The sequence below is a fragment of the Malaclemys terrapin genome, chromosome 19 (assembly GCF_027887155.1).
Source record: "Malaclemys terrapin pileata isolate rMalTer1 chromosome 19, rMalTer1.hap1, whole genome shotgun sequence".
Taxonomy (NCBI): Eukaryota; Metazoa; Chordata; order Testudines; family Emydidae; genus Malaclemys; species Malaclemys terrapin.
Window position 1 is genome coordinate 18,576,976 of NC_071523.1, and position 17,513 is coordinate 18,594,488.

The following is a 17,513-nucleotide window of genomic DNA, read 5'->3' on the forward strand; positions in this document are numbered from 1 at the left end:
GATCCCTGTGTCTGTGTGGATCCAATTACAGGACTGGGCCCTGAATTGGTAAATATGGACAAATTACTGATTTCTCCCTTCACCCAAAAAACAACTTTATTTGCTTTGTAAAGGATTTTGAGATCCTTGAATGAAAAAGCAACATGCAAAGTATTTTTGTTCTAATTTGGCTTTAAACAACAATAGATGATGTTCATACAAAACCCTCTAGGCCGCCTCACAATTAATACAACTTGCAGTAACATAATGATGACCATCTGGCAATTTTAAATAATCATACATGGGTGACAAATGATCGCAGCCAGCCAACAAGAGAAAATCCCTTTCACCACCCCAGAGACATACCCTCAGCCTTCCCACAAAGCATGCCAAACAACTGGATTTTGCACGGTGTCCAGGAGGCCATTAAGCCTAGACTATATTGGACCAAGGTGGGAACAATTTATTGTTATTACTTAAAGGGCGGCCCCACAGGTGTAGATTTGTGCAGCTATTTTCATCTGTGTTATGTTTTAAAACAGATATATAACAATGAAAAGAATAATTGTATTTGAAGAAGTTCTGTAGAGGCAGCAATCCTTGTCCTTTTGGTGGCTAGTACATAACAAAAAGGCCTAGCTCTTACGTAGCACTTTTCACCCATAGAGCTTAAAGAGCTTTACAAAGGAAAGTAAAAATAACTGACACTAGGGCACAGAGAGGAAGTGACTTTCTCAAGGTCACCAAGCAAGCAATGGGACCCTTGTCTGCCTTTTCCAGTGCTCAGCCCACGAAGCCACACTGCACAACTCTGCATTTGCCAAGAACTGTTTGTGAAAGGATCTCAGAGTGCCACAAAAGTCTTATCTGAGCCTGACAGCACCTCTGACAGGTCTGCAGGTCCACCCATTTAAAGCCACTATACTAAAACCGACAGGTTAAAAATAACATGTACAGCAAGTCGGTGGCTGAGCTGGCATAGAACACAGGAATCCCACAACGGTAGTTTTGTTTTCGTTGATGCTGTCATCACATAGAATATTGAACGGTAGTAGCATTCATTTCAAAGAGCAGCTGAGGCTGGAGACCAAGGTGGAAAATATTTACTAAATCATCCAAGTCCAACGCTCTCCATCTACCTGCCATTATCATAACATGTCAGTGTTTGAAACGTCCTATCAAAAAGCCAGAGCCAGCTAAAGACTCTTGGTGAATAAAATGAGATAGCACTCTATAAATAAAGGAATATTTTACTTCTCAGATGAGCCTTCCCACATGAAATGCTTTGCCAATTAGTCTTGGGAGAATAATTTCAGCATGCTGTATGCTGGAGATAATCAATTTCTGAAAGTGACTAAGAAGATATGGGAAAAGGCATCTCTAACTGTGATCTATGAAAATAGATAGTGGCTGCTTTGCTTAGAGCAGATGTGTAGCTGCAATTTGTGTTATAATCTAATACTTTGATTGCAGCAGTGCGCTACATTCCCAGTCAGAAACAGGGGCCCCAGTGTGCCAGATGATGCACAAACGCAGTCCCGTCTCCAAAGAGTTTACAAAGACAAAAAGCAAAAAGAACGTTGTGACAAAGCTGGAGAAGGAAGGCAGAGGGTACCACCAGTAAGATCATGCAGTTACATAGGTCAGGGGCACCGATTGCTGGCCCTAGATAAAATAAACAAATCAATACATAGTGGATCTCCCCAGCTAGCTGTCCTTGCTTTCTGATTATGGGCAGGTGTCCCAGCAGAAGTGGGTCTCCTGAAGGGATTTGAGGGAAGAGCTTGTAATTAGCTACATATGAAATTTTCAGATGTGGCCCATGTTTTTTGTTGGCTTATTTGACACCCAGAGTCTCTGAAAAATTGGGGCACCAAGTCAGCAGCCACATTTGCAAATGTAACTGTTAGGAGAGAGGTGCAGTCAGTGGAAGTTCTGAAAACCAGGCCCAAGATCTCTGAAGCTGGGCACCCAGAACTGAAACACTCAGAGTTAGTAGATCCTCTAGAAAATATAGGCCTAAGGGAAAGACTCACATTGACATCACTGAGCTTGGGATCAGGTCTTCAGTAACCTGCCTAAGGCCATACACACTGGGCAGACCTGGAAGCAGAATGCAGGTCTCCTGGGTTCCAGGCTTGGGGCCTTGTCTAATGGAGCACACTACCTTCCTCATACATTAAATACATAGACACTTTATTTTCTCTGTTTAATTTTTATTGCTTGCAATTTTAAAGGTAGGGGAGATTAAAAGGGTTTTAAGAAAAAAACGTTTTTGCTTGACAGAGATGATCACCCAAGAGACTCAGAACAGACAATAATCCCATTGCTTAATATGCCATTAGAAAGTGTTAAGATATCATGGTGCTGAGGGCGGTATAAGAACCTACATAGAAGAGAAGAGAACCCAATTGTCTTCTGGTACAAATGAAACCAGTGGTGCTGTGGTCATTCAACCAGCAGTAGGCTTAGAGTTTTTCCAACACTTGCTTTGTTGAACTTCCATCTTTGCATTCCGTTGGCCCTCATTTTGGTGGGTTGTTGGTCAGTTTCCATTTCATGTTATTTCATTTGATGGCCACTGTTTTAGTCAACATTTGCCAAATTGACAACTAGCAAGACCTGGTTTTCAGAGCAATGCAGAAGGCTCACAAAGGTGACAGCTGCTCTTTTGTGGCTGTATTTATTTATGTACCAAACCCTCTTAGGTTATTTGAGGTTCCCTCAGAAGAGGGATTGCTCAGCATTCCTTTTCTGCATCTTTGTCCTTGAAAATGTCTGCACGCAGTTAAGAGAAATCCCACAATTGCAGTTTGTTTGGTTTCTGCTGTGTGTCATGAAATTGCTTTGATCAGGCAGTTAGGGTTGAGTTTCCTAGGAAACCTGGAAAGCTTCTTTCTAGGAAGTTATAATGGTCCCCTCTCCTCCTTCACTCATTGGTGGGAACTGGACCTGGACCTGTCAGAGGAAACAGTGTGGTGCTGCAGCCAAGGAAATTAGAGGTGGTGTTGGTATTTGGCACCAAACCAAGAGGGAATGGCTTGAAAGCACCTCTCCATTATACCCTAGCGAAGAGCAGCGTTCCATTCTAGTGCATAGCAAAGGGAGACAATGTAGCTCCAAAGGGGCCTGATATGGCAACTTAGCCAGTATGGCCAGGCCCCAGGTAGTTAGGAGGACACCTCTGAAGGCTTAGTAGATATAATCTACAAGTGGCAGGACAATGGGAGAAAGAATACCCTGGATGAGAGGGGATACTCGGAGGCAGAAGCAGAGCCTTTTAGCAGTGAAAGGAGTTGGTTGGATCAGATGGGATGGAATCAGAAAATGTACATACGCTGGTTTGGATAGTAACCCAGAGGGGTCTGTCTCACTGTCTCGCCATATAGTGCCATAGGTCAAGACGTGTGAATGTGTGATATTAGGATTCCCTTTCCTCTGATCCCCAAAAATCAATCATTTGGCTATGAAATGTACAGTATATTCATCTGAAGGCTGCAGAGCATGAATCCCTCATTCATTCACACACCTCCTTCCTTTCAAAGCAATTTCGATAAGCATCTTCATGTACTAAGGATTGTCATCAATAACAGTGGTGTCCCCATATTGGATCCATTGTAATTTTTTTTTCCTTGGGAGGTCAGTGAGTGCAGCTTTTTGCACAGCTGCCTGGAGAGATGTGCCAGACGATGCCCATTTAGCAATTCCTTTTCAGTTACGAGACTTTCACCCTCAAGATATGCTCCAAACTTCCTCACCAAATGTTATTAATATTTGTGGGGCTGTAATGATCCGCGCCAATAAAAGACCATGTCCATTTCTTAACAAGCATCTGCACCAGCAAGTGGGAAGCTGATAATCCAGAATGCACCGAGCTACCTCAAGGCAATTAGCAGTTTTCCTTTTCTTTTCATGAGCTCACTTCTTCTAGATGCTACTGTCATAACATTTGCTCTGAGTGAAAGTCAGATTTCCATAAGAATAGAGTTATGCTTAGAATGTGCCAGAGACGTTTTCAAATTAGCTCAGCCCCTTCTTTGGGGAAAGCTGAGATAATGTTTCCCCTCTAATGCATACAGCCAGGTGTGTAACCTTTTAGCAAGGAATGCAACGCAAAGGAGCAGGGAAGCTCAGCAGTGGGTAAGCGGGATTTGGGTGGCATTTACAATATTTACCATACATTAACACAGAGGAAACAGAACATATCCCATCAACATTACTAACATGGGAGGTTTCAGGGCACTAAATGGTTTAGCAAACTGAGAATGAGATGTGGAGCTTTCTCTGGCTACGTAGTCTGGTCCAGACTGGAACTAATCCAGCAGCCATTCCAAACCACTTGCCATCTGTGTGAAACAAAAGCTGTGTGAAACAAGGCAGCGATCATGGGGAGAAGTTTCAAAAGTGATTTAGACACTAAGGACCTTATGTCAATAGGACTCCATTGTAAAATTTTCAAATGGGCTTAAATGACATAGGTCCCTAATCCCACTGGTGAAGTGGAGCCTGAAGTCCTGGGCTCCTCAGTGACATACTTTTGAAAATTTTACTCTGAACCAAAGTCAACAGATGACCACAGCCTCAAAACACCATTACAATCATTTATGAGAACAGCCAGAGTGAGTTAGAGCAATGGTCCATGTAGCCCACTATCCTGGCTTGTGATAGCAGATGGTGTCAGATACTTCAGAAGAAATGAACAGGTGATCCATCCCGTGTTGTTCAGTCCCAGATTGTGGCAGTCAGAAGTTTAGTGACTCCCACAGCATAGGGTTGTGTCCCTGACCATCTTGGCTAATAGCCATTGATGGACCTACCCTCCATGAACTTATCTCATTCTTTTTAAAATCCAGTTATACTTTTGACCTTCACAACATCCCCTGGCAATGAGTACCACAGGTTGACTGTGCGTTGAGTGAAGAAGTACTTCCTTATGTTTGGTTAAAACCTGGTGCCTATTAATTTCATTGGGTGACTCTTGAGTCTTGTGTTATGTGACAGGGTAACTAACACTTCCTTATTCACTTTCTCCGCACCTCTCATGATTTTATAGACCTCTGTCGTATCCTCCCCTTAATCGTCTCTTTTCTAAGCTGAACAGTCCCAGCCATTTTAATCGCTCCTCGAATTATTAATTACTTATTTTGCAGCAGTGTCTAGAGGCCCCCATCGTGCTGGGTGCTGCACAAGGACACAGAGAAACTGTCCCCTTATAGAGCTAGCATTAGGCATAGACAAGATGTGGGAGGGGAAAGAGAGGTGAAGTGACTTACCCAAGGTCACGCAACAGGTCAGCAGCAGAGCTGAGAACAGAAACCAGATCTCCTGAGTCTTAATGTGCTGCCCTCTCCGCTAAAGGATGATGCCTCCCTGCTGCTAGCCGTGGCTGGGTTCTGCAGGGGAATGTCCAGATGACCCGGATGACCAGCACGACTTTTCACAGAATCTCAGGCTAGGTCGGGACGCGACAATCGATCCCCGAATCGGCGCTCTAACTCCACCAGCGGAGGTGGTAGTAAGTGCCGCCGACAAAATGCCGCAGAAGTCGATTTTGCCGCCATCCTCACAACGGGGTAAGTCGGCTGCGATACGTCGAATTCAGCTACGCTATTCACGTAGCTGAATTTGCGTATCTTAAATCGACTCCCCCCTGTAGTGTAGATGTACCCATAGACATCTAGGGCATTTCAAGAGTCATCAACTCCAGCCCCCTGTGCTGAGGCAGGACCAGGTAAACCTAGACCGTCCCGGACAGGAGTTTGTCCAGCCTGTTCTTAAAAACCTCCACAACCTCCTTTGGAAGCCTATTCCAGAGCTTTACTCCTCTAATATCTAACCTAAACCGCTGGGAACTAAATGGAGCCCAATCAACTCATTTCACACCAGCCACAAAGTAGTTGTTGGATGTTAAGGACTTTGGTCATTGTCTATCTGGGCCACTTCAAAGCCAGTAACTTGGAGGAGCGTGTTCATGGCATACAGAACCCTTCTCCTGAGCCACTTACACCCCCCCCCCCCGCACCGTAACGATTTTGTTTGCATTTTATCATCATATTTAGAGGGAAGCAGAAATATTGGATGAGGACCGACGTCTCTCCACACACTGGCCTACTTCCCACAGAAGTAAACCTCTCATAAGCCTACCTGATGCAATGATAGCAAAGGAAAGGTTGGCAATAGCTTCTTTGACGTAAGTATCTCCCTGTTTATTCTTCAGGATGGTCATAGCCCTGGAGTGGCAGTGAGTTTGCATCAGCTTCCGGTCTTCGTCTTTGAAAATATCCATGATCAGCAGGAGGCAGGAAGTGTCTCCGATTTGGATCACTTTCTTTAGCAACTTAAGAAGGACAGAGAAAAAGGGGAGGAGGGTTAAATTGACATACATGGAGATCAGAAAGGATCAGAGGCAGCTGGAGACTGTGGGCATAGACATAGGTAAACACTCCTGAGTCTGACAGTCTGGGATTGAACTAGAGCAGTATTTCTCAACCAGGGCTCACGATCCCCAGGGATGGGGGTGGCGTGGAGGGTCACAAGTGTCAACATTTTTATTCCAATTCTAAAGCAAGGAAAAAAACATTTTCCAAATAACTTCAGTGCAGCCCAAACCTTCAAAGTATGTGAGGTCAAATACAGGAGTTGTAACTTCGCCCCTTTCACATCCACACAGGGGAGCGTGCCACCTTGCTCTCCTACCACCCCTCACCCTTCAAGGTCAAGTATTTCCTGTCAATCTCTTGAAACACACACACACAAATAAATTCGATGGGCTTTGCATTGCTATAGTTAACACACTTTTTACTTTCCCCTTTATAATAAATGTAAAGGGGAGGGAAGACATGAAAACGTTTGACAGGCTCTTATGGAAAGTCAACCTGGAAAGGTTGACAAACACTGAGCAAGAGCCTATCATTTAGAAGGATCTCCAATCTCAAAGTAGACTCCACAGCATGAGGAAATAGCCAGTTTGGCAATGCAATATTTGGGCGTTCAAATGCAACAGCATGTTATTCTCAGGATAATCTCATGTCCTAGAAGAACATAAGAACGGCCATGCTGGGTCAGACCAAAGGTCCATCTAGCCCAGTATCCTGTCTTCCGACAGCGGCCAATGCCGGGTGCCCCAGAGGGAATGAACAGAGCAGGTAATCATCAAGTAATCCATCCCCTGTCGCCCGTTCCCAGCTTCTGGCAAACAGAGCTGATGGACACCATCCCTGCCCATCCTGGCTAATAGCCATTGGTGGCCCCATCCTCTGTGAATTTATCGTGTTCTTTTTTGAACCCTGTTATAGTCTTGGCCTTCGCAACATCCTCTGGCAAGGAGTTCCACAGGTTGACTGTGCATTGTGTGAAAAAAAATACTTCCTTTTCTTTGTTTTAAACCTGCTGCCTATTAATTTGGTGGCCCCTAGTTCTTGTGTTATGAGAAGGAGTAAATAACACTTCCTTATTTACTTTCTCCACACCAGTCATGATTTAACAGATCTCTATCATACCTCCCTTAGTCGTCTTTTTTCCAAGCTGAAAAGTCCCAGTCTTTTTAATCTCTCTCTGTGAGCACTACTCTCTCTTGCTCTGGATGGGCCATGAAACATGGAAACAGCAGACATTTTGAAATAAAGGCAGGAAAAATGTTATCCAAAATTCCAAGCTTTGGAGTAGATTTGATTTGAATTCGGGGAGAAAGCTTGGGCTGGTTCTTATTAGAAATGGTAAAGAAAAGAGAAAAGAATTGTGAAAAATTTCATAACATTCAAAGAGAGCTGAACTGTACCATAATGGCCCCCAAAGAGATTCAGTCTGGTGGAGAGACTGGGGGAAGAATTACTTATCTGGGCCACAAAAGCAAAAATCAAGGAGTTGATGAAAAGTCATCAAAGAACCACCCCTGGTTAGTTCTTTTTACAGCCGAACTGACAACTAGGGTAACTGTGTAGGTCCAATTATCACAACAGAGGGACTCTTCCCTCTCATGTCCCCTATGGTGCTGAAGGCCACTGTGCTGCTATCTTTTGGATGATAACACATAAACCGATCATTAAAGATCCCATTTACAGTAGTCACAGGAAGAACAATGTTCTGGCTAAATTCCAACTCAGAAAAATCACATTCGGCTATGGTAAGTTCTCTGTGCACTTTCAGCCAGGTACTGTACTGACTGTTCAAAAAGTGGCTGTGCTCTGTTACACTTCGCCACAGGGGAATGCATTTTAGTGGTGGCTGACATGAACTTCATTTCATTCGCAAAGGGCTTTGGGATGGAAGGTTGCTGGGTAAAGGTCAGGTTATCTTTATTACCTCCTTTTAGAAAGCGTGCTTTCCATTGCACCAGAAAGGCAAATGGATAGGCATTTTTTTCATATAAAACATGGTACAAATTGAATAAACAGGCATTGAAGTCAAAATGAACGTAGTGATTTCAGATGCTCCCTTCCCCCCACCCCTTAGGTACCAATTCTGATGAGAAAAAGCGGACACTAGGCTCCATTCTTCACTGCCACATGCATACAGCTGGGCATGTGAAAAGCAGATGTCAAATCTCACCACTTGAGGATTGCACCTATCCTATACATTTCTGCAGTGATTGATACTTGCTACAAAACAAGTGCAGGCGGAGTAGTGCAGGCATGTGAGCTGCCACATTATGGGGCAGGTGGCAGTGAGGGAAATCTGCTGCTGTCTTTCAGACACTGATCTTCGGGATTTTCTCAGTGTTCCTGATGGCTATCAAAGCTTGCAAGACTTGGAAAATTGTGGAAAGGGAAGAAAACCTTCCACAAGAAGTTTTATGCCATCAGTTTCAGAGTTCAAGTGTGATTCCATCATGGAATATGCCCCTTTGGGTAACATGTCCCGGTCAAAGAGTTAAAGCAATGGATTTTCAACCACTGTTTTTGTGCACATCCAAAAGGAAAAAAAAAAATTGTGACTCCAAATAACAAGTACTTTAAAAAGTTTGTTCAAAGTCAGACTTTCCAAGGACTATATGTGAACTCTGATGAGTGGTATCATTCACTCAGAGCTCTCGCATTCTCAGCACATAGCACAGACGTTTTATACTCCACAGGGGAAAAATAACACATTTGGTTTGGTGGAATGCTTTTCTCCTTCTCATCTGGAGGATTTATTACATAGTTTAAAAATGCAACAGTGTCCTCTGCTGGCAAACTCCGGTCATTTAACTGTTTAATCTTGGCAGTTATATCTGCTTAGCAGAAATAAAAATTCTTGAATCCCTTCCAATTTAACAAGCAATCTCCTTATGCCCACAAGCATTTGTCTCTTTTATCCAAGGACCCCAAAACACTTCTGCTAGTGATAATATATTAAGCTGAATATTTTTCTTAGTCTATTTATATTTTAGTGGCACCTGCAATATGCTAGGCTCCGCCTAGATCTGCAGGAAGACACACTTTCTGACCAGGGAGCTCCCATTCCAAAGTAGGCAAGTCTTATTAATTATTATCACATTTGGATCAAATGAAATGCGGAAGTTAAAGAACTTGTTCAAGTTCATGCAGCAAGTTTGTGTCCATGAATCCCAGGTGTCCTGACTCCAAGAGCTTTGCTGTAGCTGCTAGATTCAGTGCCACTGCTAACTCTGTGTATCAGATCATGGTCACTGATTTCCTCCTCCATACGTATATGGGCCACTGATGCTCTCCCCCTGGGATGCCATACATTGTTAGGAAGTTACAATGAGTGGATGCGGTTTTACTGTGGCAAAATACTTCTTCCTAGAGTTTCCAAACTTGGTTTCAGTGGGAACTGTGTGTATGCAATGAACATGATAACCAGTCTGCAGGTGCTGAGAGGAAGATTCTGAATATCAACTTACCTTGGAACTTGGGTGCTCTTTAAGACAAACTGTTACCTAAAACCAGACAGGGGAAGGGACTTCTGGTTCTCTTAGTAAGTACCAACCAGGGTCAGAGCTAGAAATGGAGTTCATTGTACCCCAGTCACTCGCCTTCCTGGTAGCTTTTCACCTGATGGGTCAAATATTAGGTTTCCTAGGTGGGGTTGGTGAGAGAATTAGATATTCTCAGATTTCAGGTGAACGTAGGATTTAAACTGCATTTCTCAATCAAGGATTTCCACCTGTGAGTAGAGTGAATCCACAGAGACTTGGTGGCAGACAGTAATTTTTTACCCATCCACTAGGGAATACATTTCATAAGATCACTGCTTTATTTGCAGGGCCATAAACACAGACATGTTCTCTGCTTTCGAGAGACATGAATCCACTAGCCTGTGAGATCCTAAAATAAGGCAGCAGTTTGCAGATCTTCTTGCTGCCTCATGTAGGCACCGGGAAAGAGTCACAGAGACCCATTAGCAAGACTAGGTAGCTGCAGAAGAAAGGCAATAGCCTATTTCCTTCCCTTTTAAGGGAAAATTACCAATCCCATCAATGATATTACCACCACGGCAGCACATTCAATCATGCTCTATCTAGTTAAAAGGCTCTGATGAAAGGTGTCATTAAATGCAATGTGATGAATGGGCTGCATTTGGTTACGTCCTTGTACAGCCGGTGTTACAATGCAAGAGCTTCCCCGTCCAAGCCTGAGTTTGGATCATAAAAGTTCTGTTAGTGGCTGGGATACTTAAATCTAATTTTAGCTCTGAACTTCACCACGTCGCCAACCCTGAGTCTGCTCCTATGGAGTCTTGCTGCACACCAGAGATTTTAATTTAAGATGTGAGATGCACTTGACCAGGATTGTATTATTTTTGGTCACAATAAGGATGTTATCCCACATGTGCATGGCACTATTTGTGCCAAAGGCTCCACAATGCTGGGTGAAGGAATCTGTAAGTAGGTCCACTGTAACTAGCCACAGGGAAGTGACGAAGCCCTGGGAATTCATCTGAAACTTTGCACTCCCCAGAATGAGAGCGGGTTGACAAGTTTTGAATTTGAAAATCTCCAGCAAGAAAAGGGACTCATTTTTCACGAAAATGGTCATGAAAGATGAACCCGTTTTCCAAGCAGCTCACCCCAGAACTTTGCCAATATCCCAGATCACGACGCACCAATTGTTCATTTCTCGCAAACACCACTCAGTGCGTACATACGGCATCCCTAACATCAGCCAACGATAACTGTGGACTCCCCAGTCATTTCAACCACAGGATTTTGTCTCGCCCGTGTTGCAAGCCAGATGTTTTTTACCTGAGTCCCATCATACAAGAAGCCTTTCTTCAGCTGCAGCAGCGCCAGCCTTGCTAGGATGGGAGACCTCTGGGGATTCCTAGAGAGGGCTACCAAGAGGATTCTGTGAGCTTCTTCCACCCGATCCAGCTGGTACAGGGCATCGGCACACAGGATCTGAGATGTTTCATCAGAAGGGTCCAGCTCCATCAAGAGAGAAGCCAGCTGGTGAACCCCGAAGGCGTCCCTGCATAAACAAAGGAAGAACTGATGGTAGTTCTGGTGAAGCTTCTCTATCGGTCAGACAGTGCTGCTGGCTCTGGATGAGCCCCGTACTAAAATGGCGGCCAAACTTCACTGTCTGCAGCAATGGAGAACTTCCTGTCGCTTAAACATTTGAGCCACATTGTAAACATTTCATCAAATGCCTATTTATAAACGAGCTTATAAGTACAGGTAAAAGCATGGCTCCAAAAGAAGGTACAGGTCCATGATGGGGACTCCTAGACACTATTCGATACAAATAATAAAAATAGTAGGTATAGAAAATTATGTATTATCTCAGTTGAAGAACTCTCTCCCGCTAAAAATTGCTATAAAACACTAACACATGTACATGGGAACAGCCTTGTTAGACAGCCTCCTGCTTTAAGAACACTGGAGTGGGACTTAGGAAATCTGGGTTTTAGTCCAGGCTCTGCCATTGGGTGACTACGTGGAAGTCATTGCCTTTCTGTGCCTCAGTTTCCCAATTTGTAAAATGGCGATAATGACACTGACCTGCTTTGTAAAGGGCTTTGAGATCTACCGAAGCAAAATGCTATATAGACTTAGCTATTATTAATAAGAGACCTCTCTAAAGTATCCCCGATTGTATAGGCCAAACTGTGTGTCAGAGTGAGGTACTCCATTTGCCACCAAATTTTTAACCCATTTCTTTTCCAATCTTTAGAGCTGGTCAGAAAATAGTTGAGTATTTTCCAGGAAGAATATAGAAAGAAATGAAAAAAATAGTGGTTTTGAAAATGTTTTACAGCAATTTTCTGTTTCTTTGGCTGAAAAACTGAAAACTGGACACAAATGTTTTTGGTTTTCAATTCATCTTTGAAAAAGTCGACAATTTATAAAGAAATAAAATTTTTCACAACCCCTTCCGCTCACCCCCCCCCCCCCCGCAAAAAGCCATTTTTCATTAAAAAAATCAACTGAAAAATACAACCAGCTCTGCTAATCTTATTTATAGCACTCTCCCTGGGAGAAAGTGGAGCAGAAGCTTAAATGGATTTAGATGCCTTAACTCTGCTTTGATTTGTTTTTCCCCTTAAGTGTTACAGTCATTAATTTAGCATTGGCCAACGGTACCAGACTGCCAGCCCTGGATAGGAACTTACTCTTTTATCCTCAAACCAGGTGCAGCACAGATAGCAGAAAATCAAGCCTCCCCTGCAGTCATTCACCCCTGATCTGCTAGGACCTCTTTTAGAGCGCATAGGGGAGTTGTCTTCATGGCCCATTCAGTGCTTGAACTCTGCTGAGACTTCCAGTGAGGGGGCCTATTAGCACCAAAAATGACTGTTTTGGTGATGTGGATATCTACTCCATGAGAAACCAGAGTGAGATCCCTCCATCTCATTTCATCAAGGACACTGAGCAGCCCTTAGATGTTAATGGCTTTTGCCCCCTCCCAGTTTAGGCTGGGTTCCCACCAACCGGTGGCCTAGACATGAAAGGGTCTGTATCCCATTCCCATCCACCTGAACAATCAACCCGCCCAAGCCATACCCTTCTTTTGTCAGGAATCCATTCAGTCCTGCTCCTTTCTTTTGCCTGAAGGCTGAGCTGCCTTTTGGAGATGGCTTTTTCTGGAGTATCTTCTGCCCTTCTTCCTGGAGCACCTTCAGGAGCAGCCCTCTTTGGTTCCAGGGCACATAGGACTTGACAGTGAGGAGGGTTTCGTCTAATCTCAGTCGACAGGCAGTGATATAATCCAGGGCCGTGAGGTAAGGACTGCCACCCAAAATCCGGATAAGTCCCCGCCCGCACAGGGCTTTCACACAACTGTTGGGGTGTGGGGAGTCATGCTCGATGACCTTCTGGAAGTCCGGCAGGGCTTGCTGACAGTCATTGGCGTGGAGGTAACAAAACCCTCGCAGGACCAGGAGGCTGTTGTAATAAGTATTCTGGTCAGACTCCAAGAGGTGGCTGCAGATCTTCAGAGCGCTGTTGACATGCCTGCTCAGCAGCTGGCAATCTGCCAGCCGGACACTCAGCTCACGCCTGGACCTTGGGGCGATCTGAATGAGGAACTGGAGAGTGTGGATGACTGGGGAAAGCAGTTCTGTGCCAGCATCCTCTCGGAGCTCAGGCCGAGTACGCACAGCTTCCCTGTAGGCCGCAAACTCTACATCCAGGACAGCTCTGGCCTGTTCTTTAATGCTCTCAGTGTCGCAAGATGAGAAAAGCTCATCAAAGTGCTGCTTCGCTTGGCCAGGGCTTATCTTGAAGGCGTCTATCAAGTCCTGCATCATCTCCCGTGTCCGCCCACCCAAGGAGAAGTAAGCAGCGGCCCGGCCTAGGAGGACACCCAGAGCTCTCTCATCTCCGAGCTTGTTACCAGCAGATAAGGCCTCCATAGCCTTGCTGTAAACTGCCACACACTCCTCGAATTTATGTTTCTCATAGAGGTACGCGGCCTGTGCCCGGCATACCTGGATGCCATTCGGTGCCACGGCAACGAGGAAGTCATAACAGTCACCCAACTGGCCATCCAAGGCCCTGCTATTTGGGCCCGTCTCCCGGTGCACTGAGAGGTAATCAGAGAAGGTCTGGATCACCAGTGGCAGGTGTTCCCTCTGCCTGCTGCGTACATATGCCACCGTCTCAGCCCGGTGTGTCACGAAAGCTTGGATATAGTCCACAACTCCGTTCCCAGATTGCGTCCCCGACAGCACCCAGGCCAAAGCCCTCGTCAGCAGCAGCTCCACTGAGTATTTGGGATGAGTGCTGAGCAGGGCATTGCACCGGCTTACCACCTCTTCATAGCGCCCCTGCCTGAGCATGGCCTCCAGCTTGAATACAGAGGAAGCCAAGTTGTTGGGGCTTAGGGCGGATAGGAAGACTGCAGCTATTCCCATGTTGAGTGACACAATGGCCAAGTTGTTGCAGTGTATCCTGGGAATCTGACTTCTGCCTGTGCACCACGTCTCCAGGGTAGCTATCACTTTCTCCCAGGGCCCCTTCCCAAGGGACTTTACTTTCTGCACTGCCAGGAGTGCACTGCAGCTGAATGCAGCCATGTAGAAAGCTGTGGCTAGTGGCAGCTCATCCATAGCTAGGTGCTGGTCCCCTTCCTTGCAGAGCCGCGTGGCAAGCTCCTGCGCTGACATTCTGAACACAGAGGCATTTACATCTTCAGCAAGTGTCGTTTCACACGCAGCCCTGTCGGGTGCCTGTAGAACAGAAATTAGAGCAGTTAAAACTAAGCACATCGCTCGTGGGTATCCATTGTTTTTTCTAAGCCATCAAATTGACAGACACAAACAAGGGCCTCAGATGTTTTGAAGGTCACAGAGTCGTAAAAAGAGCACCGGAAAGTATGCACGTATAACCAAAAAACGGTCCCTCCCCCAAGAGCTCACGATCTAAGGTATGATGGTAGACCTTGGGTGGATACAAGAATCAGGGGGAGCACAGAATATGCTACCCAGATCTGCATGTGGAACAGAGAGGAGAAATTTGCCCTCAGTATTTAATGCTGAATTTTGTTGTTAAATTCCATTTGACAACATATATGAAATATTTTCAGTGTCAAATATTGGAGAGGAGGAATTTAAACATACTTGTGTAATAAACAAACCTACCATTACTCTGCTGCTGTCTTCCAACCATCTCCCTTCCCCATCAAGCACATCTTTCTCTATCCTCCAAACCAGAGAGGGCCATTCCCTCCCTTCCCCCAACCATGCTTTTGGACCCGTTGTATTAATTTAGATCAGTGTTTCCCAAACTTGGGACGCCGCTTGTGTAGGGAAAGCCCCTGGTGGGCCAGGCTGGTTTGTTTACCTCCCGCATCCGCAGGTCCGGCCTATCGTGGCTCCCACTGGCCGCGGTTCGCCGCTCCAGGCCAATGGGAGCTGCTGGAAGCAGCGGCCAGTACGTCCCTCGGCCCATGCCGCTTTCAGCAGCTCCCATTGGTCTGGAGCAGTGAACCGCGGCCACTGGGAGCTGCGATCAGCCGGACCTGCAGATGCGGCAGGTAAACAAACCGGCCCGGCCCGCCAGGGGCTTTCCCTGAACAAGCGGCGTCCCAAGTTTGGGAAACACTGATTTAGATGGAACATATGGGCCCAAAGAGTCAAAGGTGTTAACATAATCCAGTCACTGTCCAACATTAAACAGTTTTAAATGAAGTTTGAGGTTTGGTATGCAGAGACCTCAGCTTGGTAAACCCAGCATTACAAATCATTTAACCCTTTTATTAAAGATACAGAAAGCAAGGGAAAATAGTTAAAACATTGGAAAGGTAAAGTATTAAGTAAGGCTTTCATTTTTAACAACATCGCTTGTTCCCTTTCCCTTTTGCTGCAGAGAGTTTTTCGAAGGAGACATCCTCCCCTTGTTTGACAGTCTATCAGATGGTATCAAAGATGGCAATCATAGGGGAAAAGAGAAGAAGTTAGCTGAGATGGGATGGAGCTGCTGTTATTGCTGCTGTTGTGAAGGTCCAATCCCGTTTCATAAGAAGATAAAACAAGACAAATGCTCACAAGAGTGGAAAGAAAAGAACAGCAAAGCTGGAAAATGCAGCTTCTGGCTTTGGTGTTGACCCACACTGCAGGAAAACCAGGCCCAGCACATAGTCTTATCAGCCACTCCGAGACCTGGCGAACAGCACCATGCCCACAGAGCAAGCCTTCGGGACATCAGTCTCATATCTCACCCCAGAGACCGCAATCTGCCCCAACGCCACATCAGAGAACTAGTTCAGGTCTAATTTCTGAATCCCCAGCTCTCAATAAAGTCATCATCCCTTATTGGCTTCTGTGAGAACAAGAGGGTACACAGCACCTTTTACCTGACCAGCAAGCACAAAGGTCTATAGCCAGCGTTGGGCCCACAGAAGATACCATTTGGGGCCCTGTACTTGATGCCTTTTATAACTTGTTTATCCAAAACATTTGCTGCATTCTCCACACTGAATGTTTACGGTTTTTTTTTTTAAAAAGAGGAAATAAAGTGGATGCTCAGAATGCCAGTTCTTTGGTGCTGGGGCTGTCTTTTCATTTTGTGTGCGTGCAGCGCCTAGCACAATGGGGGTTAATTTCCAAATGCCCTTCCCTGATTCAGGAGTTTGCTCTATCCGACTCTGCTCTGATCTGTGCTCCTCCCATCCCTTTGTCTGACCCTCTTCCTCCTCACCCCACCTGCACCATCAGACTGCCTCTGACAGCTGGACACTGGGAAAGAAACAACCCCCCCCCACACACACACTGCTTTGCCTGCTGTTTGCCATTCCTCAGACATTGTTGCTTTTCTGGGCACTGGGAGAAAGCGTGGAAAGGGAGGAAGCAATTTCCAACCTGTCTTTGTTTCTGAAGCTGGGGGGGTTGGGGGTGTGTGTGTGTGGGGGGGCAGACTATTGGCACAAATAGCCAAGTCTGCGTGAATTCTACCTAGCTTTGGGATTGGAGGGGATGGGGGTCTCACATTCTCTCCTCCCACTATGAAAAGGTGGGACTCTACAAAGGTTAGACAGGGACCAAACCCAGAGCGGCTCACTCCCCAGCCAATGGGACAGAAGAGCAGAGGAAACAAAGGGGAGGGGGCTGGGGGAGAAGGGCACAAGCAGGGCCTGGGAACTCACGTCTGAACACGCTCGCTGCGGTGGAGGTGCAGGGTGATCTCGGAGATTCCTTGCGGCTGCACTCAGGAGAAGTGGCTGCCGCTGGGAGAGATGGGGTGAGAACTGGCTGGCTCGGTTCATCCTGCCACATGCCCTGTTACCCAGGAGACGGTAAACACTAACACAGGCTTCTGTTCCCGCAGGCAGGGGATGGCTGCACAGTGCAGGCACACAGTCCATGGCTGGAGCACTGGGGAGCTTGAAGCCTGAACTGCCAGATCTATCTATCTATCTATCTATCTATCTATCTATCTATCTATCTATCTATCCCCGTACACCTCCTCTATCTAGCTATCTATCTAATGACCCTTGCGGTCCCTTCTATCCCTATGATTCTATCTCTCTGTCCTACTAGTCTCATGCAATGTAGTTGTAGCTGGGTCGGTCCCAGGATATTAGAGAGACAAGGTGGATGAGGTAATATTGTTTATTGGACCAGCTTCTGTTGGTGAGAGACCAGTTTTTACCTCA

The 17,513-nt window shown here is 45.7% G+C and overlaps 1 protein-coding gene across 1 annotated transcript in view; it reads right to left on the reverse strand.

Moving 5' to 3' along the window:
- Positions 1-17,057, reverse strand: part of TTC34 (tetratricopeptide repeat domain 34) — a 49,072-nt gene extending 32,015 nt beyond the window's left edge. The window contains exons 1-4 of the mRNA XM_054008890.1: positions 17,004-17,057; positions 12,923-14,589; positions 11,162-11,387; positions 6,124-6,316 (exon numbers count right to left, since the gene is read on the reverse strand). Of these exons, the coding sequence (XP_053864865.1) occupies positions 6,124-6,316; positions 11,162-11,387; positions 12,923-14,526 (2,023 nt within the window). The 5' untranslated portion in view covers positions 14,527-14,589; positions 17,004-17,057. The remainder of the gene's footprint in view (positions 1-6,123; positions 6,317-11,161; positions 11,388-12,922; positions 14,590-17,003) is intronic.
- Positions 17,058-17,513: the final 456 nt, after the last annotated feature.